This window comes from Battus philenor, unplaced genomic scaffold (assembly GCF_028537555.1).
Source record: "Battus philenor isolate CCGP_79_NKW_IND1 unplaced genomic scaffold, ilBatPhil1.0.hap1 SCAF_1, whole genome shotgun sequence".
NCBI lineage: Eukaryota > Metazoa > Arthropoda > Insecta > Lepidoptera > Papilionidae > Battus > Battus philenor.
In genome coordinates this window covers 13,936,532-13,961,695 of record NW_027181661.1, presented here as the reverse complement: position 1 = coordinate 13,961,695, position 25,164 = coordinate 13,936,532, and the positions used below count along the sequence as shown (strand labels likewise).

At 33.8% G+C, this 25,164-nt stretch overlaps 1 protein-coding gene across 5 annotated transcripts in view; it reads right to left on the bottom strand.

The window, feature by feature from the left end:
• The window catches only part of trio (trio Rho guanine nucleotide exchange factor), a 119,762-nt gene that overhangs the window by 27,964 nt on the left and 66,634 nt on the right, over nt 1-25,164 (bottom strand). For all 5 annotated transcript variants that reach the window (XM_068763544.1, XM_068763559.1, XM_068763568.1 and 2 more), the window contains one exon: nt 2,799-2,865. In XM_068763544.1, the coding sequence (XP_068619645.1) occupies nt 2,799-2,865 (67 nt within the window). The remainder of the gene's footprint in view (nt 1-2,798; nt 2,866-25,164) is intronic.

The following is a 25,164-nucleotide window of genomic DNA, read 5'->3' as shown; positions in this document are numbered from 1 at the left end:
TCGTACAATATAGATAAATTTTAATGCACGAAATAAGAAAACGTAAAAACAGAGAGCGTGTTATCACAACAGAACCGTAGATATAAAGGTTATAAAAGGTTTATGAAAAGCTTGACGAAATCAATATTCAATATTTGTGTACTTGGTAGTTAAACAAAGCTCGGACGTTCTACAAAGGGAATTAATTTCTGACGTACGGAGTATATGGGGGAGCAAATTCGGGCTGCGAGTGACCCCACATTGGCAAACACTTAATTTTGCAGGCGATGTTAGGAATGAAATGAAAGCATGTTTCATCTATTACAATTCGTAGAAATTCGTTTGTTTGTTTTTTTTTTTGCAATTTCACGACCTTCGAAAAGTTTAAGAAACAATTGTTTCAATGAAATGTAAAATTTAATAAGAGTCCTGTTTTGCCGCTAAAGTACTAATATTCTTCTCTAAACCATGTTAACATAAAAATTAAACTAAACAGAATATTTGTATGTCTATTTTTCATAAATTAGATTCAAACTTTGTCGTCGATAATAAAAATGATATTAAAAGTGTACCAGGAGATGCAAAACACATTCCTAACATTCCGAAATATTTGTAAAATAAGCGACCAAATGTACGCTGAAATCACCTAAGTCACTAATGACGTCATCAGACAAAGTTGGGTAAATGTGAGCAAATCGTTGAATTGGAATGTATCGTATTCAATCATTCTATGGCGGGTATCCGTAGTGGTGTGTATATTTCATTGTTATGTTGTTCTTGTGTAAGAATATCAACATGCGTGTGCCTCTAGTAATACCAGTATGGTTATAAAACGATGTTTTCGTAATACTTGCTAATTATTTGATACATATGTCATCTCAATGCAAATTTAATTTTTAAATTTATGCAAATACCTATTGTAATTTTTATCAACAAAAACTTGACTTCTATGTGCGTTTTAAATATTTGACAAAGAACAAAAAAGCCTGTTCGTAGTCTCACTAAAATAAATATAATAGTAGCGAAACGAAGAAGTTCTTACATAATAATGAAACGCTACGTTTGAGTAAAAATTTACAATTTGTACGTAAACTTTATTTCATTGTGTGTTGTGTTATTAAAATTAAAGCAAGTATAGTCAAGTTAACACTTATCGGATAGTCCAAGGTCTGTGGACCGCAATGCGGTCGTATGATCAACTCATGGCGCTCTAAGACGGCTGCTATTTGTGGTCGCTTCCGTGGTAGTTACACCACGCAGCAAATAACCTTTTTTAGTGCACCCTAATAACAATTTCTTATGTCTATCATTTTAAAGTTGTTTGGTTAAGTAATATATAGGTTGGTAATTATAAATAAAAAGAAAACTATCGACACTTTCACAAACCAAATTACAACGGTAACTCAACTTACTTGGCGTATACTACTTGGTTCCACATGATTCACTTTGTATTTCGAAAAACACATCCCCACGGATTAGTAGTAGCGTACGTATTTGTTTGCTTCGATTCAGACACAAACCTACTGCAGTTAGATGAGCACAGATAGCCTTATCAATGGCACGTCCAAGGAGCCGAGGGACTGCGGCCGGTATCGTGGAGATTACTACGATAATGTAATCTACCGCACCGTGAGCGACAGGAAGTACCGTGTCAAACAACGGCAGCTCTGGTGATTCGCACCACCGCACTGTACACTACCACCTCTTATATGCAAACGGCTTTAGTTACACTTAACAAAACACTGAAAACTGATACTTTTCAAACAATCTAGGTTACAAGTTGTCTCCTCCGCTAAAAGTATTTAATTGTGCGTCGTTAAAGAGCAGTGGTGTTGATTAGATAAGACAAATTGTAAGGACTGATAAGCGGCTTACTCCGATGTAATTCAAAAGCGACGTTTGTGATATTATGAGCTCGTATAAATTTAACAGGCAACCTTTCCTGAACGATATATTTCATGTAAAAATACAAATATCCACGGCACGCATGCCACGTGGTACACGTAATAAAGTATTCATTTAAAAAAAATTGTTAGTTGAGTTTGAGCAACCGTAAAAGGACAGATGAAATAACACCCCACCACTGCATTTAATCAATGCCAACCAACACTGAACAGCAAAAGATATCATTTAAACACGTTCAGTGGGAACGGACGATGTTTATTTTTCGACCATAGCGCATTGCGCTACAATACTGGATTGTTTCGAGTATGCGATGCAGTCATGACACAAATATTGAATCGTGACTCTCGAGGCGTTTCAAAAAATTGAAAAAAAAACTGCATAGGGATGAAATAGTACATTATCTTTATAAACGATGTTAAAAAAATGTAGTTATAGGGGATTGTAGATATATAGCGATTTTAACAGGAATAGTACGAAAACAAGACGCGCACATTGAAGAGGACCTGAATATCCAACGAAAGCAGTTTGTACAGCAGCTTGCCACGGTGATTGATCGAGGTTCGTGGTGCATGTCGGCACTTAGCACCCGCAACTGTCACACTATCGTAAGTGTAGACAGATAAAGAATACCAAAGATAAAAGATGAGTAATGAACAAACGCGACGAGTCGCTCATAGCTAGATACTACGAGATAAGGTTATTGTTTGGTTCTACAAGAACTCCGTACATGAACAAGAAATCAATAATAAAATTAATAAAAACATGTAGTCAACGATAGCGAACTGGAGAAAATTCTACGTTCTAATATCGTTCCTAGTTTTATATTTTAAAAACTGTACAAAAACATTAAAGTTTTGGTGTCAACAAGACGTCAAAGTTGTGTAAAAATTAAAAGTAGATTAAGTAACACTCACCCACTGAAGCCCCTGCGTTTCCCGGGACTTGCTGCACTCACGGATCCGGGGGCTTCGTTTGAAGCGTCTGCAATTAAAAAATATATTAGAGAAATAAATAAGATGCCCTTTTTATTTCACTGACACTAGTTTTTAAGTATTCAAGGACACGAGAGCTTGGTTTAATGAATTTTAAAAGAATTAGAGCATGAACTGATAAATACTTACTTACATTTAAATTATTTAAATATTCAAAACCTAAATTAAAAATCGGTACGAGGTAAAGTATACTATCTTTGCGAGACACACGCTGTCGAGTGGCTTCAAAAATCATGTAACATAAAATAGTACTAGTAGGAGTAATAGTACTCAATGAACAGTCCCGCTGTTAATTAGCAACGCTAAATATCGGACTAATAACTAGTTTCTGAAACATTAATTCAAGAAAAATTGGCTAATCACTTTATAACCAACGATAACAAATATGAAATGGATCTGAACTGTCTATTGTTTGGTTGTTTGTTATGAAAAAAAAAAATAGATCCTCTTTTCAAAATAAGAACAACGTGTCAGTGCAGCCTTAAAAATCCGGCGGTTTTACCAAAAATAAAAGACATATAGTTAATTGTAAAACGACGCGATAAAACTCCACAGAAAAAAATGAACATCATGAATGAAATATTAAGAAATGATGAAATACAATAAATATGAAATATTAAGAAGATTTATATGTAATAGGAACATAAATTTCATTTCCTAATAACTTGATTCTATTATAGAAATAAATTATGGAAAATACTATTCTGAAATAGCAAGTTTTGTTTAATAAAAGAGAATATCAATAACAATAACTAACGTACTAGTAGAAATAAGTTAATATTTTCCCTGAAGAAGAATAAGATTTCTGTTAAAGGAAAATATAAAATCAAAATCAAAGTTTTCTAATGCCTTTCTGCAACCCGAATCATCTTAATGAACAAAGAACATGAGATTAATCGTAGATAAAAATTAATAGGCTTTTCGGAAACGCGATACCATCATATACTGCAACGTTAAATTACTCAAAGTATCTTTTAACGTACGTTTTATATAAACAATATGAAAACTACAGGAAAAGCGGATGTTCAGTTCAACGAGCAATATAATAACTCACTTAAATAACGTTTTCCGAGAAGGATACATTATTGTTGCTTTATTGAATACACTTTCTCTATTCGAGTGTTTATTCGAAATAAATATTTATTGAAAAGCCATAGAAGAATACTATTTGAAATAAAGGTGCAAATTCTAGTTTATATTGATCACAAGATATTAACATGTTGAGCTGTACACATAGCGATGAGTGATTGTTCGAAGATACACCATATAAACATTGAGGCAGCTGGTGACCCAATAAAGGCTCATCATTATTTTATTAAGGCCTCGGCGTGAGGAAATGTCAATCACTTTCGAGATAGACCGGAACGGGGGGACTGGGTGGTGGAGATTGGACAGGACTGGAGTGTCGCCGAATGCAATTACTTGCACTTGTTGCTTCGAAATAGACACAATGTCGGCTGGAGTGTGTTGCAGTGAGCAAACCATATTCAACAATGTAAACAGTTTTGTATGGATAGGGCCTATATTTAAGCTTTATGTGGCAGTATGTTCAGAAATAACAAATTCGATATTAGATATCGTGTAATCATATAGGTTACTACTTGCTTCGAAAAACATTCAAGTTCAGTACAGCTATTTCTAAAATTATTGTACAAAATAGCGATCCGTAAAATATGTTACCGCAAGTAAATACTTTTTCGCTTTTTAATTATATTGTTATGATACCGTTTAGTATCACGCGCTAAAAGTTTTATCATTGAACAATATGTTAATTCGCACGTTTATATATATATATATATATATATAAACGTATATAGTGATAGTATTGATAGTGTGCCGAAAATACTTTTAAATCAAACTAATTAAGCAAACAATAAGCAAAACGTTTTGCTTTTGGTAACTAAGTTACAGTTAAATATTACCGTGGGTTTTGAAACACTTAACATTTCATACAGCATACTGACCGATTTACTTGCAAAGTTGAGAGAAAACGTCGTAAATTGTTTGGTTTAAAGTGCCACGTTGAATGCATATATAAAGGTCAAGTATAACTAAGTGGTGGACATATTAAATTAAGTACGCTAGAGCAAAATTACAACAGACATGCGAAGAGTAAGGATACCATTAACTAACGTTTTACGGTTGGGTCTAATGGATTGTCTAAGTTGACTTTTTTATTAATTTGTATTGTGATTTGTGACCCTATATTATGTTAATACCATTGTGATACACATTGATTATTGTCATGACTCCATTATTTGGGCTTGCAATTGTACTAAAACATTACTAAAACAATTATGGTACTTTAATTGTTTTTTGGAAGGTTATAAAGAAACGAAACTAATACTATTTTTTTTTGTATTTCTTTGACATCAGAATTATTCCCGCAAACGGTAGGTAAGTAAAGAAATAAATAAAAGAGTTTATTATAAAAGTAACAAAAATCAGCGACAAGTATCACTTCTACGAAGAGTGCAACAAAAGGTTAAAATCCCGCGTTGAGATAAAAGCGTTATGCTTATCAGAATCTGTATTCTATTTGTATCCATTTGTAGTACGTGCGAAACCGCTTGGCGTTTGGCCCAATTGTTATACTCTCTGGCCAATTTTATATGGATCGAAATGATTGTGGTACAAATAACATTACAGTTACAATGTCACAACGTAAAATGAACGCCTACAATAATAATGCATAAGACGCGTTCACTAGCGCACGTGTCGTTTGAAAGCGGTAAATTAGAAAAATAAAAAATAACAAGCTGAATGGAGAGATATAGACATGCCAATTTTAACCCCAACATCATACTTAAAATCAGTCTTTGCAAAAAAAATACGCTTGCTTTTTAAAAAATCAATTACTTTATCCATCAGACAATTATTGTAATATTTTCGTACCGAAAGGAATATATATATATAACCAGTTTTAAGTAAATATGCTTCGGTAATTGTAACTATTTTACATGATTTTTTTAAACGTAATGGATATGACAAACGTCAAATTTTAGAATTTGACACTGTTAATTATCTATCAACGCTCTACATGACGTAATCACTTGAAATTCTTGTAAAAGATGGCAATAATACAGTTAACTTCAAAGGATACACGACGCATTTGTAGCATTAAAGCTAGAGGGTCCACAAGCATGGTTACAAAGTAAAGCTATTTAAAATTAAGAAGCTTAGTAATTACGCAGAGGCAATACTAAGTATCAGAATCTATAATCAATGGTCTGAGTCGTTTTAATATTCATTAACTGGTAAGTATGAAAGAAAGTATTGAGTGGATCAATAGGTCTTTATATGAAAATTTTATTTACTTCATTTTAAATGCAAAAGGCTGGTTTATCTGGCAATGATCAATTGTGACCCTATGGACGATCGCAATTTCGGTTTGCACCATGGTACACACGAATAAAACGTGGAACAGAGCCAGCCTCGTTCATTACATCATGTTCTCCACCTGTTCTTAAAATTATTTATTACACAATAAATGTTACAATAAGTGTCAAGTACAACATATTGGTGTAACTTGTTGACAATTAGCAAAGGTGAATGCTCAAGTAATTCGGCAAACACTTTGGAGAATTGATACCCCTGAGGATATCTTTTGTACTAAATAGAAATAATCAAGTTATTCGACTGGGTATATAATTATAATAAAACCAATAACATGACGATTTCAAAGCGCTGGTACTTAAAGAATTTGCAATAACTCAGTTATTCGTGATAACGATGTAGTCATTCCAATAGGATATTTCCGCTACGCTCGCTAATACAAAATTGTTTTCTTAAAATAAAATGCATAATAGCATTCTAGTACACTAAAATTTTGTTCATAAAAGTTTATGTTATTTTAAACAACGCTGTATAAATTTGTTTCAAACTATTTTGAAAGTCAACACATCAAAAGCGTTTAAACGTTTTTACACAATTAACTGCGGTTAATTAAACATTCATTATAAATAGGCTTTACTTAGAATTTATGTTAATTACAAATTAATGTATATTAATAATAATTATAAGCACTTGGGTACTAATGAAGCTAAGTAAAAGGAACAAGTATTTATTCTGATCGGAGACAAAATTGAGTGTATAAAGCGCTACAGACCTAGGTAGCAGCAATCCACCACAAAATTGTGCGCTGTTTGGTGGCTGAAACGTATCTTTTGGATTTTTGATTGTATCATTTTTTAAGAAAATCTTATCTGATTATCTTGTAATATTATTATTTCAATCGTAAAGTGCTGTAAAATCCTTGTTATTTGGTCGCTATTGTACAATTTACCCAAATTGAAGATATTGTACTTACGGATGCATATAACTTGTTAATATATAAGACAAACAGGAAATTAGAATAACAAATTCGCTCATCGCTTTTACTATTTTCGCTTATTTCACATGATATAAATAATCATGTGCTATTCACAATTTTAAGGTTTTAGATAATAGCTATTTTCTCTAAATTTTACGTTGATGTTCTAAGTATCTTTCGCATTTTCATTTTAGTTTCATCGGAAAAAAATTGATGATAGCTTAATTTTGTCTGATGAAAATGACGTTATAAAATATGTATGCTTGTAAATATTTATGAAAGTAAAATACTAAGTAATGGCTGCGATAATGTGTCAAGGAAGATAATACAATATTAGTCCGTAAAAGCGAACCTAAAATTTAAATAAATAGGCAGTCAAACGCAGGTAGAAGCTGATCACAATTGTTTTACAATTGCAAACATCTTTAAAATAGTGGCATAAAAATATTGTGACACGTTTCACGCAAAGTAAAATATTAAATACAAAAAGACGTGGCGCAGCGCGGGCCAACATTTGCTTGATACATAAATTGTGTAATGACTTCGCTCGCTCGGATTGTGGGACTCTTTAGTTAACCGAAGCATTGCGTTTGTAAACCTTACAGATGAAATAAAAGTTTAGATCATTTGTATTTTTAAACAACTTCAACAACTGTACGAAAAAGAAATATAATGTAAAATGAATGAGTAAATTTCAGAGAAGATCATTTTTCATCCAATCTTACAAGTGACATAATCTTAAGGTCATCTTATCGTCTGATTACGGGCAGAATATTTAAAATAACTATTACAAGTGATGCGTGCTAAGTAGTTCATTAGTAAGGTAATATCATAGTGTTAATAATCTTTACATATTTTTGTAAGAAAGTAAAAGATACATAAAGGGCGCGAAGCGAAGCTAGTGTTAAAAGATTCGCCTTCTATACACTTAAAGAATTTTTATACGCATGGTATAGCCATGTGAATAAAAATTCTTTGGTGAGTATTCGTTAAAAATGGATACGTACGGGTACGACTTTTGTAGATTTTACATCAGAGCAGATTGAAATCAATGTATTTATATAAATAAAATATTGTTAGGTGTACAAACATTGCAAATTCCACCAATACATTTGGATACATGAACATGTGTTTAATGTTTCGTCAAAAATGTAATCAATGCTTGAGTTTAAATGCGTCGAAATTGACATTTCCATTTTCTCTATGGGTTTATGCCATATGTACAATTATAAATTTATTACTTTTGTAGTCATAACTATATGTGTATTGGCATGTTTTTAAAAATACTAACTTTTCGAAGTAATGATGGGTTATACACCGGGCTTTTTATAAATATTGATCTATTTGACGTCCGATAACCGTAATAATTTGCGATCGTCGTTTTAGCGACGAATCTTAACGTCTCGACCTCGGCTCTAAGTTTAGTTTTTCGCATTCGTCAATTTCCAATTGGGTAAAACATTCTACGAAGTTTACCGAATTAACCAAACGATACATCGATTTAAACACGAGAAACTTTAATTACAAAATATGATATGGATTTCATAGATCTGGCAATTATATTCTTGTGATCATAGTGTTTCACAAACAATATAAAAGTGCAGCATGTTAAAGTGCGCAGGTACAAGCATACACAGTGTTCGTTCAAATTTATAATTTTTGAATAGCTCAGTGAACGGTGTTAACATCTAGCGGGTATTTTAATAATCACGTAAAATTATAGTTGCTCAATCGGTTTCAATAAATCGCAACTGTGATGGTTAGTTCGTTGGCTTTAGATTTACAAACATATAAACCACTTGTTACACTCGTGTGAGAGTGGTAGTGTGGCAATGGTTTTGTTTGTTTGCACATGAAACAGTAATTGCATTCATTAGGACTGGGCGGTGTGCTGCGAGCTTAGTGCGGTACTATGAAGGTCTGCCTTATTTATGCACGCACGCTGGACATTTTGTGAATGAACTGGTTGAACACAACGTTTTACCGCAACGTGTTGGCGCGGTATTAACCTGAGTTGTCTCTTGTTGTTTGATGCGACTCGTATTCTATATGTTCAAGTGAATTATATGTAAAGCTTTAGTAGATACTTTAACAGGTAAATGATTATTTTCTATTTTGTGAATGACTAACAGTAATTAATAGTAGCTTGACGATATCATTTAATAGTCATTACTACAAGAAACGTGAAATATTTATGTATTTGGAATATGTAAGTGTACCTTTAATGATATAATTTATGGTATACTTTTTAATAAAACTGTCCTTGTATACTTTCTGTATACAACATCTGTCGAACAGAAATTTACACTATCGTTAACATTATAACAATAGAAAATGATATCGATAGCATATTTGCCAATACAATATATCGATATTTAAAGAGAAAAAATACACAAAAACAACTTTACAGTAAATACGTACAAGGATGAAGCAAAATCGGACGTATTTATTCCGCAATCGTCGGTCAGTTTTAATGTAGTGCAGTCTCTTAATTAATGCTACAGGAAAGGTACCTTTTTTAATCAGAGGAAAAATTCTTTAGAATTTATGGTTACGATTGAAAAATGTCGCATAGAATGAACAATATAAATTTAATTTTAAGCAAATAAAAAACAACGTATATAGATTATGCCTGCACCTATACACGTTTCAAGAAGTGCTAAAAACTTACCGTCGATATTGTGTTATATTCCTTTAATAAAATCCAATGGTTGAATACATGAACAAGTACCTTTTGTTTCTGTTTTCTCTAACTGTGCACTGTACATTAATATAGAATACAAAAAATAACTCACAAGTCTGTGATCGCGTTATTCAAGAGCGTAATTATAAATAACTCTTATCGAAATCGTACGCAGGACGGTTGTAATGAGGCTATTGCCCGTGGCTATGGTAACAAAGTGCGATAGTTTTGTGTTTTGTAAGGATGTGTGTGATCTGCTTACCATGACACTGTTCCATGGAAGCGGTTGTCACCATGAAGGCGATTTAGTGAGAGAGGCGACGCGGGGACGAGCGAGGCTCGGACGCGCCGGGAGCCCACTAGCGCGTCATTATTGTGCAAGGCTCGTGCGGCTCCCCATTCAATTTCAAATATGGAAGCGGTCGTGCGCGCACGTCCCTGCCCGGTTACTGCGTGTGGATGGATCAAGTTTATAGCGCGACATTGGCGGCTCTGGATTTCAATGTGTCAATAATCTGGCAAATATCATGTCACAACTAGCTATAACAACTTAAGGAGCAAGTGCTATACTACTGTGTACACGTGTTGTCGATATTATATTGCAATTATATTAAAGCCGAACCTCGATTAAACAGGAATTTAATCATTAAGAAATTTGTAAACAATTTGTAAAAACTTATGAATATATCTAGAATTTCAATTGAGTAATGTACATTTTAATCGTTGCTTCAAACGATCTTAACTAAGAATGAAAAATATGGGAACAAAAATAGATCTTTTTTGACTCTTCCAATTAAATAACTACGAACACAACATTGTGTGCCTTTTTGATAATTAATTAGGATGTTTGTACTACATTGAGGATTTAAGAACTTAAATTAGACTAATTTATTTCAAGCTAAAGGTTTGTATTTATCAGAAAAAAATACACAATTTTTTGAGGATACTTAATGCTAATAACTCGAGGCTATACTTGTGTCTATAATAATTCTATAATAATAACTATATGACTTTAATAAATTACAATTTTATTTTTTGAATACAAAAATCATAAGTACAAATTTGGCTAATGATTATTGTGACAAACAGTATGTCACATGCCTTTAGTAGAACCAATAAAAAACTACTTAATAGTTCTGTCTCATTAATTTGCACAGACTTAAGATACTTCACGAGTTTTTCAATGGTATAGATTAAAAAAGCATAACAGGTTATTAAAACTTCAAGGATATATTTCGTTGACTTACTACATTAGTACAAGAAATTTTCGAACTCTCAAAACCATGATAAGCAGCCATGTAAAAAGATTTTCCAAAATAAACAATAAAGAGAACTGTTTGTATTTGTTTCATTTAAAAATTATTTTTAACGAAAAATAATTTTCAAAAGCTTATTAGTGCCTGTGCTTGCCGTCCGGTAATAAGCCAGTATCGGACAGCAGCTTTAGGTAACTATCAAGAGAGAACTTGCTTAATTTGATGTAGGGGAATCATATTATATATTCAAGTTATATTTAAACGTTAAAAACGTTAAGTTTTTTTATGGCTCCGTTTTCGGGGACCTCTCGTTCCCCTATCACATTTTTAGAATAGGGATTTATCTTATAATGATTTTTTCATTAAACTTTTAAATTTTCACCGTTTCTCCCTTATTTTTTAAAAATTCTCTCTTTCTTCTTTGCTCCATCCTTCACATTTTCATCCTCACAGCATTCATATTTTTTTCATATTTTAATTATTTACATTTCCAATTGACAATTTTTATTTTTATCGTATTTTGTGTTATTTTATACAATACTTATTACAACTTTTTCACCTTTTATTTATAATAATTTCTTCTCATTATTATCAGTATATTACAATGTCTTCTCCTTACGTGGTTTTGTTACGCTTTGTTACATCACTAATTACCTTGTAAGAAAACCGAAATGTGTGGCGGCTCTCTTCTTCTTAAAAAAGGAAAGCAACGCTGCCGCAAGAAATCATCTTTCCCATTTCCATTTCATAAGCCACTCTAAATCCACAATATACTGGACAGTACGTGATCGCGTGTTCCACGGTTTGCTCTACTGCGTGGTCGCAGATGCACGCGGAACTCCTTTTGAGCTTACCTTTACAGGTACTCTGAGAATCTCTCCTGCCTCGTGGACCAAACACGTGTCCAGCTCCACTGTGCGCAATACGCGGTAGGCCGTCTCGGAGTCCGGGAACAACTTCCTTGTTGTCCAAGCTGTTTCACTTTCCACACACCTATTCCATTAGCATAGCGTGTCCAGCCTTACCAGTCGCTTTACGAACGAAACGAAGCACTCCTTGACCAGCTGGTCAAGGAGTGCCTCGTAGCCTCGATCAGCTGATCGGCCCTCTTATTGCCCTTCAACCCGGCGGGCGCTTTCTCCCAGTGCAATCTTATATCCTTCCCTCTCTTATGAGGCTGTCGTCTGTGTAAATCACAAGATAGGCAGCTGCGGTGGCAAGTTGGAATTGGTCCGCACTTTCCTCCGGGCGGAAGAGTTTTACACCATACTGTTCAGAAGTGTATGGAAGTCTCAATCAGTTGACCGGTGCCTTCGGGTCCTGGTCCCCTACTACCACCCGCCGGGAATGGCCACTTTTTATCTCAAACAAATGGGCTGCTCCGGGACAAAGGACCCAGATCCAGGTCCAGAGAAAATAACCGCGGTCCTGTGGGTTCTCGCGGTTTTCTGTGCGAAGCCAAGCTGGACCGCACCGAGTTGCCCGCAGACCAGCAGCTTCTTAGCCGCCGTAGCTCATGCAGTTGTTATGCACGAAATGATCGGTTCCATTAAACGTCATGTTGCTATTTAAGTAAAATGTAATTGTAATTTTAAAGTTATAGTCACCGTTATTAAATAAGGGTTAATCAAACCAATATTTAGCTTAAAAAGATGGCTTAAATTTTACAATAATGTATACTATTACTATTTCTTATTACCTTTTTACATAATTTATTTTAATTATCGTCCTATCTAACGACATACGACCACTGCAAGGTCTCGCCCAAAGAAAGCTATGATGACCAGTATTACGTGGCCAGCATCTAACGCCCTCCCGTCTAACGACTTTGACGGTATTAAAAATACAATATTTCATCGGAATTCATCATACGTCAAACACTTTTAAATATATTCATCTAATGTGAACGTAACCGTATCGGAAGTTTAATCGGCCTTGGCCTCGCTGTCAGTCATTTCGCGCTGAAATGGTTCCTCGAGGGTTCATGTTCAATGGTTCCTCTCATTACGAGGGGTGAATGGAACTGAGATGAGTCTGCTGCCGCCACGTGACTATAACGGGCCGCCGGAGCAGTGCGAAGAGTCTGCGGATTGACCGCTTTATATTTAGCGAATCCCGACAACTTTGCGGGTGAGCGGGTGAATCATTAGTTCAGTTCACTCGCACTTTTTGTGTGGCCGAGTAATGACTTACCATAATAATACCGTGGCCTTTCTGATAAACAAACAGCGCAGCAACAGGGAAGTTTAAAATAAATATAGTACGACAGGGTTGGACGTTGATAAGATGCGCCTGACGGACCTGCTGTGTTCAATTTATCTTCGTAATATTATTTTAACTGAACCTTTATATTACGGCTTTTGTAATTAAAGTTGAACATTTATTACTATTGTAATAAGTGATGTAATATGTTATGATGTACTATATTGATTCGTTAGTCATTGGCGTAGAAAAATTTTATTTTTACAACATTTTATTGCATTGTACATATCATTGATGATCAATAGAACAATGGCAAGCAAAAATATTTTAAAAATGGTGCGTATGTTTCGTTGTAGTTATTGTATTAATTCATTACATTTCAGTTAATCCATGTAAATATAGATGATAATAATTTTTTGTTTGTTTACTTTATTTGTTAATAAATAACATTATTTTTACAAAAAAATAAATATAAGTAGTTTAAAGGTTAATCGGAATGATAAGCGGGAGGAGCGGATCATGCAACCAAATATTTATGTAAGGTTTCGCTGCTACCGGAACACATCCAGGTATCTTACGCATGTACATCTTATTAATTGATTTGAGTTCCGCTGCATATCTATTAATGATTTTATTAAAAAATAATAATCTATTCACTTACATTGCATAAGATGTGATTACAGACGAATGTTTTAAGTAACTTTACATATTTTATGTTTCATTGAAAACATAAATAATTTAGATAAAGTTACAAATAATAACGATGTAAAAATTAAACGTTATTATTTGAAGCAAAATTAAACGAAGAAAAAAGCTGATTATAACACAGACACCAAAATTTAAATTCTCTGGCATGATTAGAAACTCTCATATAATATCAAAAGAAACTTCGGTCCCTTTAACAACATATATGCAAGTAGAATTTATTTTTGAAAAACTTTTTTTTATTAAATATGAGTTCATAATATAATAACTTTATAGACAGTGCAATAGTATTTCAGCAAGATTTAAAAAAGTGGTAAAGTTATAAAATAAAAAATATAATATGGTTTGAGATATAAAAGTTCTTTCATTATGAACGTATGACAATAGCGCCTTAATAATAGTCCTACTCAAAAAGTGAAAAGTGGCTAAATGCAATTAAATTGACAGCTTAAAAGTACCTTAACTTGCTTTGAAATCTACGCAACCTTTTCTCTCTAAAGAAAGAACAAAAGTTAGAACGAGAAAGAAAGAAAAAAAGAACATTTGTTTGTGGAAGAAATTTATCAAAAGATTTTAAGATTTTTTAAGTTCAAATGCATCTTGAATACAAATTTACCAAGAGCTTCGGAATGTTCTCTGTGTATTCAATTTCTTATACCGATACGGAAAGCAAGATTCAAGAATTTAACGGTCGCTTTGCAAGTCAATTTGACACAGAGATGAATATTATTCAAAAAATTCTTGTTCATTTATTTCGCTTCCAAAAATAACAGGAGGAATTATCATTGTGCTTAGCTAAAGGGATTGTGTACCTACAAAACAGAATCCGGTAGATTATAAAGGACAAAGTTATTAAGACACAAAATTATTTCAAAAAATATTACATTCGCACTTACCTAGCGGAGCATTTGACGCGCCATTGGTGCTTGCACCGTTAGTGCTGCTGCTGCTCGAGTTTGATAAATATTGTGACATTTTTCGGTAAGCTTTACGTAAAAAGTCAGCGCTCGAACTGACAGTCTGAGCGGGAGGAGGAGCACCGTTGTTGGCCAAGTCGTTATCGCTGAAATGTCCAGAGTCGGGACTCCTGCTAGTTCCGGCCATGTTCAGTTGATTTAAAGATAAATTGTTTAGGCGCGTAATAGGTCACCAGTAGTTCCCATAGCAAGACATATTATTACCAAGGACCATGCAAGAGGACGCGTGCATGCACACCGGAAGTCGACGGAACTATGAACGCATCAGAGGCGGCTCGCGACGCGCCGCTGGCGGGAGGCGTTCCCGGCCGAAGTGCAAGGAGGTGTGCGTATGCAGCGCAGAGCGCTCCAGCACCGCGCGCCGCTGGAGCACGCCCATCGCACCGGGCCCACCTCGCCCACCACCGCTCCACAACACCACACCATACTACCCGAACACCCCTTCCGGAACTTTAACGGAACTGATTCCTTCGAAAGCTCCATTGCTTGTAACATTTGTATATAATTCCTCTCGTTTCTCTTGAAGCATTATATACGTTTGCTTCAGCACACTCAAAGTAAAAAGTGACTCTTTTTACTCAAGAAAACCATCGTTGTTTCGATTACTAAATTCATTTAATTTGTAAAAGGGTATAACTCAACTTAAAAGAACGGTTTCCGAGACTTCTACTCACACAAGTCACTCCTATAAATGATTGCTCCGTTTTGTCAGTATTCAAGTATTTTAAATTTTAGAAATATTGAAATAGTTATCCGTTTCCTTCAAAGCGAATATTAACATTTGTACACCAATACTTATCTAAAGGAACCGGTTTACATAAAATGTAACTTTATTGAATTTGCATTATCCAATCGACATACACATTATCTATATAAATGAGAAAGTAAACATTTTTATTCGGTTAAAAAGTAGCGCTTGCATTGTCATTATTCCACTTTTACCAATATAAATTTAATGACAATTTTTTTCACTTTTATGCTTTAAAAAATAATTTATTTTCGTACAGGTACTTATAATCTTATAATAGAAGATTAAAACACAACAACACTAGTGAAAACGATACAATGTATCAGTTGAATAATCAAGTACAATTTCAAGTGATGAGGTCAGTAGACAGCATGATGAAGTAATTCTTATGCACAGCTAGAATAGTATGATCTCACATGTGACTTACAAAAACATATAGTTTTTATATTTATTTGAGTAATGTTCGGCCGTGATAGCCTTTCCAATTTCAATTATCTCACGGCTTGTAGATCAAACGAGGTAAATTATAATTAAGAGTATTTTATTACCTTGTTATCAATACAGGTGATACTAATACAGAATTGTGTTTCAGTGTTACTACAGAGTTCTGCGTCTATTTATCGTTGTGTAAACATAGTTCTATTATGCTACCGTGAGGGCAACAAAGAGTCACCAGATGAGGTAATTACCTGTCGAAAAGTAGATCTATACATAAATGTATGCTATATGTTAATCTATTCGCCTCAAACCACTCAGTCGTCATTAGCATATTTGCTTCGACAATGCTAATTAAATTTGTCATAAAGGAATGTCAATAAAGTAAGCATATTTAACAAATGCTGGAATGTCTGAAAATTCACTCAATTAAATTTATATTGATTTACAATAATGCATAAAGCTTATATAATGTTCCAAGACAAAATGCATAAGTATGGGGTAAGGCGATTAGTAGTAGTAGGTCGGTTGTAACCGTGATTACTAAAATAGAAATCCTCGTAAAAAATTCTCCCCAGATTTTTTGTCTTTTTAATACTGACGTAACAATTTTTTTATTACAAATCATTGTAGATAGTTTTCTACAAGCTGGCTAACATTTAAATTAGTATTACATCAATACGTTTACATGTAAAATCAAAAGCATAGGGTAATTAAACATTTCAAAGAATTTTTAAATCCTGGGAAACAAGTGAAGTTTGCCCCTTCACTCCTGCCGTAAATAATCCGCAAACCCAAAAGCATTTCAGAGGTTGTTGGCTACAAGTTAGTTGCTAAGTCGTCAGTGCTTAGGCTTGTGAGAGTGTATTATAAATTTGTTTTAGTTTAATTTAAAATAATATTAAAAGAATTATTGAGTAAAAACCCGTAATTTAGAATAAATTATGTATCGATAAATTAAAATCTTCAGTAATTGTTTTGTTAATGTAAGCAAAAGTTTAGCGAAAGAAGGCCATCGGATATACTAGGCAGATTTTAATAAAAACAAGGATAAAGAAAAAAATACATGCAGAATACCAGGGAAACACCAAACGCAATATGAAATGTATTTATAATACTAAGCTAATAAGTGAAAAGTTTTCATAAACTTTATTTCGAGACAATTATATTTAGCTAGAAGCTTCTGGTTAACTAGGGATAGCGAAGGACTGGGAAGTTAGAAATTCATCTACAATATCAATAGCAATTACACTGTCAAAAAAGCTATTTCAAAATAATTATTTTATGTTTGGTATTATTTTATACTTTGTACATATATAGTAGGTAAAATTAAATTCCATGAGCACACGAGAATACTACCTGGTAGTGTAGTAAGCGATTCATTTCTCTGGATGAGATTTCGAAATATACGATACAGTACGTTTGTTTGCGGTTTTAAAAAACATAACAATTCTTCTGATTTAGTGTTTACATTAACTACGACTCTCTTTAATATGATAAATTTGAACGTATCACAGTTTTGTGATAAAAAAAATAATCGTTGCGATGGTATCCAGGCATCATCCAGAAGCAGATTATGTTAAGTGTTTGAAATCGTAAAGAACGTATCAACTTTTTAAAAGATAATTAATAAAAATTAGAAGTGATGTATGTTTATATTTTATTACTGTAATTATATAGTTGGGTTTAATACGATGTACACACGTATATGGATCGTCGAACTATATCATTTTATTTCAAGGATCCCAAGGATCTATTCTCCTTTATTATGGCCTTACATCTAGTAAAGTATAGATAAGGAAAAAGGCAATATTGGCAAGACTTTGCGCGATTGTTTCCATTGCATCCACACTAAGCCTTAAAAGAGATTTTGTAGCGGCGAAAGAATGAAATTTTCTAATATAATATGGTAAAATATAGATAATTATAAGATTTTATACATTAAATATACTGCCTCTCTACAATCTCACAACATTCACCACACAGCTATAATACAATGGTGAAATTTTATCTTTTTTGAGAATATTTGTTTGGAGCACAAAACTAATTGAAAGCTAAGATATCGCCTTAGTGAATGGTAGGTGTTACAGATAGTGTACTAATTTTAGGACTTTTGAATGTGTTTCTTTGAAAAGAAATTATTTTATTTTTTAATTCGAACTAGCAATAAACCTAAGCGTTCTATATTTTATAAAATATTAGGAAATTAAATATAATAAGTACAGTCAGTTTGCAAACATGTTTTGTTAAACTATATATATTTTGATAGGATTTTTTTCTGAATAAACTCAACAAATCAAAGTTTACTGCAAGTAAATATTTATTAAGAGATTGATTTTTACTTGTAAGTAAACAAAATTAAACCTTAACGACCGTTTAGAATTCCCGGACGATGCTTCGATTTCTCTCACAAATAAGTGTTTGTAGTTACGGTCGCAGTTACGTAAGAAAAGGTTCCAGCTGAAGAAAAAAGTGTTCGTATACAAAATCGATGAACTCAGTCGAACGAGGTTAGGGAAGAATGAACAGTAGTATTTTTAATCTTTGTTTAAAATAAGTAATTGAAATAGAATCAATGCTTAAAATTACACCTTGATAATTAGTTTTTATGAAAATAGAAGCGACAGAAAAATGGAGGAAAAAGGAGTGAAAGAAATCATTTTAGATTGTGGTTTAGCTCTTTTTCTAAGAAAAAGGATATTTTTGCTGTATTGGTTTTTTCTTAGAGAACCTGATTACTAATATTAGTGTGAGGAGTTCATGACTCTCAGAACTAAGGAGAAACTCGCAAAGACTAGGAAAAGTTTCTACATTTTTAAAATCTTGTAAAGAGAGTAGCTATTAATAATTTTAATACAAAAATATTATTTCAATATATACAATGGTAAAACCAGGTCGAAAATGAACTTAGTAAACTGCTAGATGGTGGTAGAGTCGGTGGAAAAACTAAGAAACATTAAAAGAATTGTATGCTCGTGAAACATTATTCTGATTCATAATTATTTATTGCTACGATAAATTTGTCTGATGATCTTCAACGTTAAATACTAAATACTCTGTAGTACGACGATAATCCATGGTCATTTATTATTCATTGAGTTGCGAAATGTTAAAAAGAATGCAAAAAGAATAATAAGTGCAGTGTAAGTGAACATCTTTATTTGTTTAAAAATATGTTCAAATTGCAATTGGGTACCGTCCATACAGTATTGTTGACAATAATTCGCCTATGAAGCGTTTTTGTGTGCCAACCAGCAGTATATAAACTTCAGTTAATGATGTATCGAATTTTTAAACGACACCACACTGTTATCGACAACATGGAAAGTTTTTATTTTCACTTTAAAATTGTCATATTTACTTTATGGTACAGACGTGTTCTAATAGAAAATAACATCAAAGACAAAGGTTGGTGAAAAACTATTACTACAGGTCTATAAAAAGCAACGATACTCGTCCGAAACGGAACGTTTAATTTACTATTTTTTGGTAGTGAAATGTACATGTCAGTTTTCGTGATATTACAAGTTTTATTTACACAAATCTATTGGCGTATTTTTGGTCAGAGCTTTTTGATTGAGGTTTAATGACAGCTCAGAGCCTGCAGCGAAACGCCGTCGGCTTTTACGGTGTGTAAAGTAACCAAGTTCTGATTCCGTGTTTCAAACTGTTATTTCCGTTTTGTGTTTAAACCGTATTAAAAGTTGTTGGGATGAATGGCTGTTATTATCCGAGCATAAGCTTCATAATGTACTGTTTCAAATTTACAAAATAAATTTAGTCCGGTTTCGATGATATTGATTTATGTCAGAAACAGTGATATAGCTGTTAAGTAGTAGAAAGCTTAAAATATCCTATAAAGGTAGCTATTAATTTTAAAGGATCGGTGAGCACGCAATTATAGTGGTTTTTATTTCATTCAAATTACAACGTAGACGTAGGTTACGGAATTGTTACAGACGACGCATATTATACTTATGATCGCGGTAAGACGAAATTATTGAGGTTCTCTAAAAGCTGAACACAAAATCAGCTGTGCTTATAAGAGCTAGAATATTGTACTCGTTGTAACATTAAGTAACAATATCAAGTTATGATAAATTACGTAGTTTGTTTAGTTATATTTAATCTTGCTCCCATGGAAATGAGGAACATTGCAAAGTAAATCCAAATATTAAAAATGAGCATTTGGATCGTAATGCATATTTATACAAATAACATTTATATTTAAATTTACGATTTCAAAAGGGACAATTTCTAATTTTTATTTATTTATCACTGTAGATGTGCAATCAAAATTATTATTATAATATAAACATTATCAATAATTTTTTAAAGATTGACTTTCTTTTAGCGTTCTCCTGATTGATACAGCTCCCTATAGGCTTCAAATCATTCGGGTATAATTACAACTGACTTTAGTATATAATCGCTTATAATTTTACTTGTAATGTTTCAAATGACATTTACACGATAGATTTTCGTTACATTTATATACATTGTAAATAAATAAAATATGCCTAACACAGAATGTTTTATAATGTATATTAAATATTATGTCAACTTTTTGTTAAGAGCAAATCAATCACTTATTCGCTCAAGTAACAACACGAACACGATTTTGTTTAGACTATTGTAATTTTTTGTGGTGTAGCAATTATGTTCAGTTGAAGCTTAAAATGCAAACCTAATTTTAAATAAAATCCCCGCGAGAATTTATACGAAAGGACACTTGAAGCTACGTCAAAGCGCCTGGAAAATTGAACTATTTTCCCTATGCTTTATAAAAACAGCGAAAGTTTTATTTAATCAGTTTCACTCACAGAACTTCAAAGGTGTCTTGCGGCGGAATGGCATATAAGAGTTATAGGAAAATATTAATGTAGTTATCGTCTTAAAATGAAATCGATAAATAGTTGTAAATTAATTTTATATTTTTTATAGTGGACTCAAATAATGGCTAGTTTCGATTGCTTGAATGCCAGAATAAAAATATACAACAAAAGTTTTTTTTTATTTAAAAAGCACGGCACAAAGTATCACTGTACGATGATAACTGGCGTCGACCGAAGAATTCACACTTCATCAATAGGGTTGTATAATTTTAGGTAAGAATAAATTCCTTTGTTTGCACGACTAGTGTACATAAGAAGCGGGACACTGAATAGATAACTAAAGTTGTAATACCCCCCGCGCACTGGTCGCTCTTTATCATTTATTACGGACGAAATCATTAGAATCATTTGATCGCCAGCTAGTGTGAAAACTTATATATTAGAGATCGAAATTTTTCGATTGCATTGGCTAGTGTGTCTCTTCATCAAACCAATAGGGATTGGTACGTTCTTAAATGTCAGTGGAGAAGGATCCGCAAACCATTAGCGACCCGAATAATGTAATTAATGAATTTGGTTCCTTGTAGAAGTCCAATTATTGTTGCAAAGATTTAATAACCGCTAGACTTACTGATGGCATCTTCAGGATTTATTACGCCATTGTTAAGGATTAGTACAAGCAATAGAAAGCCGGAGCTAAAGGAATATTGACTTTGTCGTGCATCGGTAATAGGTTTGTGGTCTTAGCCTTAACTCGTTGAAGCGGCACATTAATCAATCTAGTACGTAATGATAATCTCTAAACGTAATAGTGTACAGAACGTATCGAAATTTCTCATAGCTTTTGGAAGAATTTCGATCAATCGATAGGCAACACTAGACTTAGTCACATTGCAAAGTTCACTTATTACAATGTAAATTGACAAGGGATAACATTATTCTATGAAACAATTGACCAACTAAGCGAGATAAAAAAAATTAAAGCCACGGTACCTAAAAAACTAATAATTTTTTACCTCTTTAATATTATTTATACTATGTAACACTGCAGGCGGCTCGAATAGATCTTCCGGCACGAGTCGGAACGGAGTTTTCAATGTATGGCGCGCTTTTTCCACACGCTTCGAGGTACCAAAGAAAAATTCGACATTCAGAAAATTTAAGATGGCGGCTGTGCTACGGATGCCGCTCTTTACTAATTATCGGTTTCGTTTACGACTTATTATCAGATTATTTATACGGTCGATTTTGAAAAAATGTGACATTTTTGTCTATATTTTGACGGATGTGAAAGATTTTTTTGCAAAAAGGATTCGGATCCCGTATTATTCCCGCCTAACCTATATTGTTGTCAGGTGTAGTTGTTTTTTCTTTGTCCATCGAAATATTTGAACTTTTTGACGCATAGGCAGATGACGCCGCTGTAGGGGACGCTGAACCTGACGGCCGACGTTGAAACGAAAGCCAATGGCGACGCAATAGTGACGTCACACAGACGCTGATAGTGCTACCGAATCCGCCGACGATGTTGAAGCTAACGCTGACGTCAGATCCAACGACAAAAAAGACGCCGAATCAGACGGCTAAGCCGAAGCGGACTTCGTCGCCGACGCTTAAGACTATGCACGTAAGACTATAGGTCTTAATCGTCGTTAAGGAGGACGCTGACATCAACTACGGAGGCGAAGCCGGTGCCGATGACGACTCTAAAACTGATCCTCAATACAGATGATAGCGCAGATGCTGACGATGGCACCAACATAGACGGACGCCGAAGGCGCCATCAACGATGCGTGTGACCACCTACGCCAGCGATAACCTAGAATCCGATCGCGTCGCCGACGCCAACCCGGATGCCGATGCCGAAGCCAAAATTTAGAATATAAATCTAAATATAACCCTTATCACCCTTTGGTCGTGACATAACTTAAGAAGGAATAAACCGATTTCACACATTTTTTTCACGGGCACCGAAATTTAGAAATTTTAGGAGGACATTGAAATTTTTTAGAAAAAATTACGACTATTTTAACTATCGCATATTAATAGACGACTACGATTTGTGTAATTATAGCAGAGACAGAGTAACATCTGCCGGATAGCTATCCGACAAACATTGTATATATAACTAGCTCGTAACGAATAAAATGACGACAAGTACAATCATGGCTTCTTCTCCCGGACGCGTATATCATAATGCTAATTCTCACTGTATCTCGCTGTAAATACGTCACCGCGTGAGAAGTATCAGGGTAGCTTTCACACGTGGATATCTTTTGAAAATGCTAACTCAGTTCGTTTTCGCCGGGGAGTGTGAAGAGAGTGTAGAATTATAACTTGGATGTAGATCGGCTAACGAGTATAAATATACGGAGAGAACATTTGAAATATATCACTGGCACACTCCAATACGATCAAAACATTTGATGTAGCAAAAACTATGTAGAAGGGTTCATATAGTATTAGTATAATATTACTAGTATAATATACTAGTATTTTATAAAATAGCGAGGATTTGCGATATGAAATCAAAGGACCGTCACTAAGAAAGAGAAAGCGCGTTAAAATATTGCAATTTAACGGCGTGACAATGATTCTAAAAAAGATAATATGAAAATTTAACCCTTATAATATAATATAAACCAACGGTAAGAAGTGTTTTAAGCTAACCATAGATTACCATAACATCATTTCTATCAAAAAAATAGTAACTTATACACAATAAGTGCAAAAGTGTGAAAATCACTTTTAAACAAACGTTATTTCTCATTAGTATTATTATTTATTATGTGTCGCAATAATCAACACATTTTCTGCAACTAGTAAAAAGTAAATATTTAAAGTGAAAAATTAACTTTTTCGTTAAAATTAACTCTAAGATAATCTTTAAACTGAGCCTGATTAAATGCTTATTTAAATGCTTATGTAATCAGGCTCATTTTAAAGATTATCTTAGAGTTAATTTTGACGAAAAAGTTAATTTTTCACTAGCTTCAGCAAGAGTACGCCTCGATGTTACTAAAAGATATTGCGGAATAGTCTGAGCAATAAAATTAAATTGCTTTAAAATAGCTTCTCATCGTCTTATCCTTTTATTATTCCTTTGAGTTTACCTAGATGCATTATAAAACCTATCTATCTTCAGGCCCTGTAATATTTTAAAATTATCGAAGTGCATTATTTATTTCATTATCTCTATTATTTATTCTATAGAATTTAAATCTGGCGAACGTGCTGGCTAACCGAAACCTGAATTTCAATCTCTGAAATCACTGACTAAAATTATCCCCAAAAGGCATCACATTTTGATGTAAAATGCACGCTACATATTTTGGTGACGTCAGTTATTCGTTTTTATATTTAGCTACGTAAGTGTTTTTAAATAATACCAACACAAATCAGTACTGTAAAGCACTTTTCTATCAATGTTGGACTGAGCTTAATTTCCTCCCGGTCGTTTCCATGATTTGACCTTACATCAAATGACTTATGTGGACTCTTCAATAAAGAGTACATTTCCACTAGCGATATCATGCCTATCCTACTCGATAATCTATGGTGGACAAAGAGCCTTTGGCGCGCAAGTACATTCTTATACTAGCCTCTTTCTAAAAGTTAAGATGCTGTCACGTGATGTTGATGTTTCTGTATTTTATTCGGAAGAAGTCAAAATGCGGTTTCTATGGTCTCTGCATTTAATGAACATATGGCATAGCTCGGGGAGCGGTCACGTACTGCTGAGGGCGTATTAACCGTACCGGGTTACTTCGAGCTAACTACGCGAATGAGCAAAGAAACGCGGAATGAATGGGTGCACGTAGCATTCTAACACGAATTAGAGGATGTTTGTTAACGAAATTCCCAAGTGCTGTTACATGGTTGTCATGGCCGAGGCGTTTCGAAACAATGGTATACTTATAATGACTAGACCGTCGTAGCTCACACGTCACGGACGCTTCGCCTCGGGCCAGCACCGAATGACGGGGAGACTGCGTGGCGGATAAGTGTGAACCGGATGGGGAGAAGGCCGCACAATGTCTTAGTGGGGCGGTCTGAAGTACGACCGGTGAGGGTAAGACGCAAAGCCAACGACGGAAAATGGCTATACCTCGCCGGAATACCGAAGGTCCTCTTA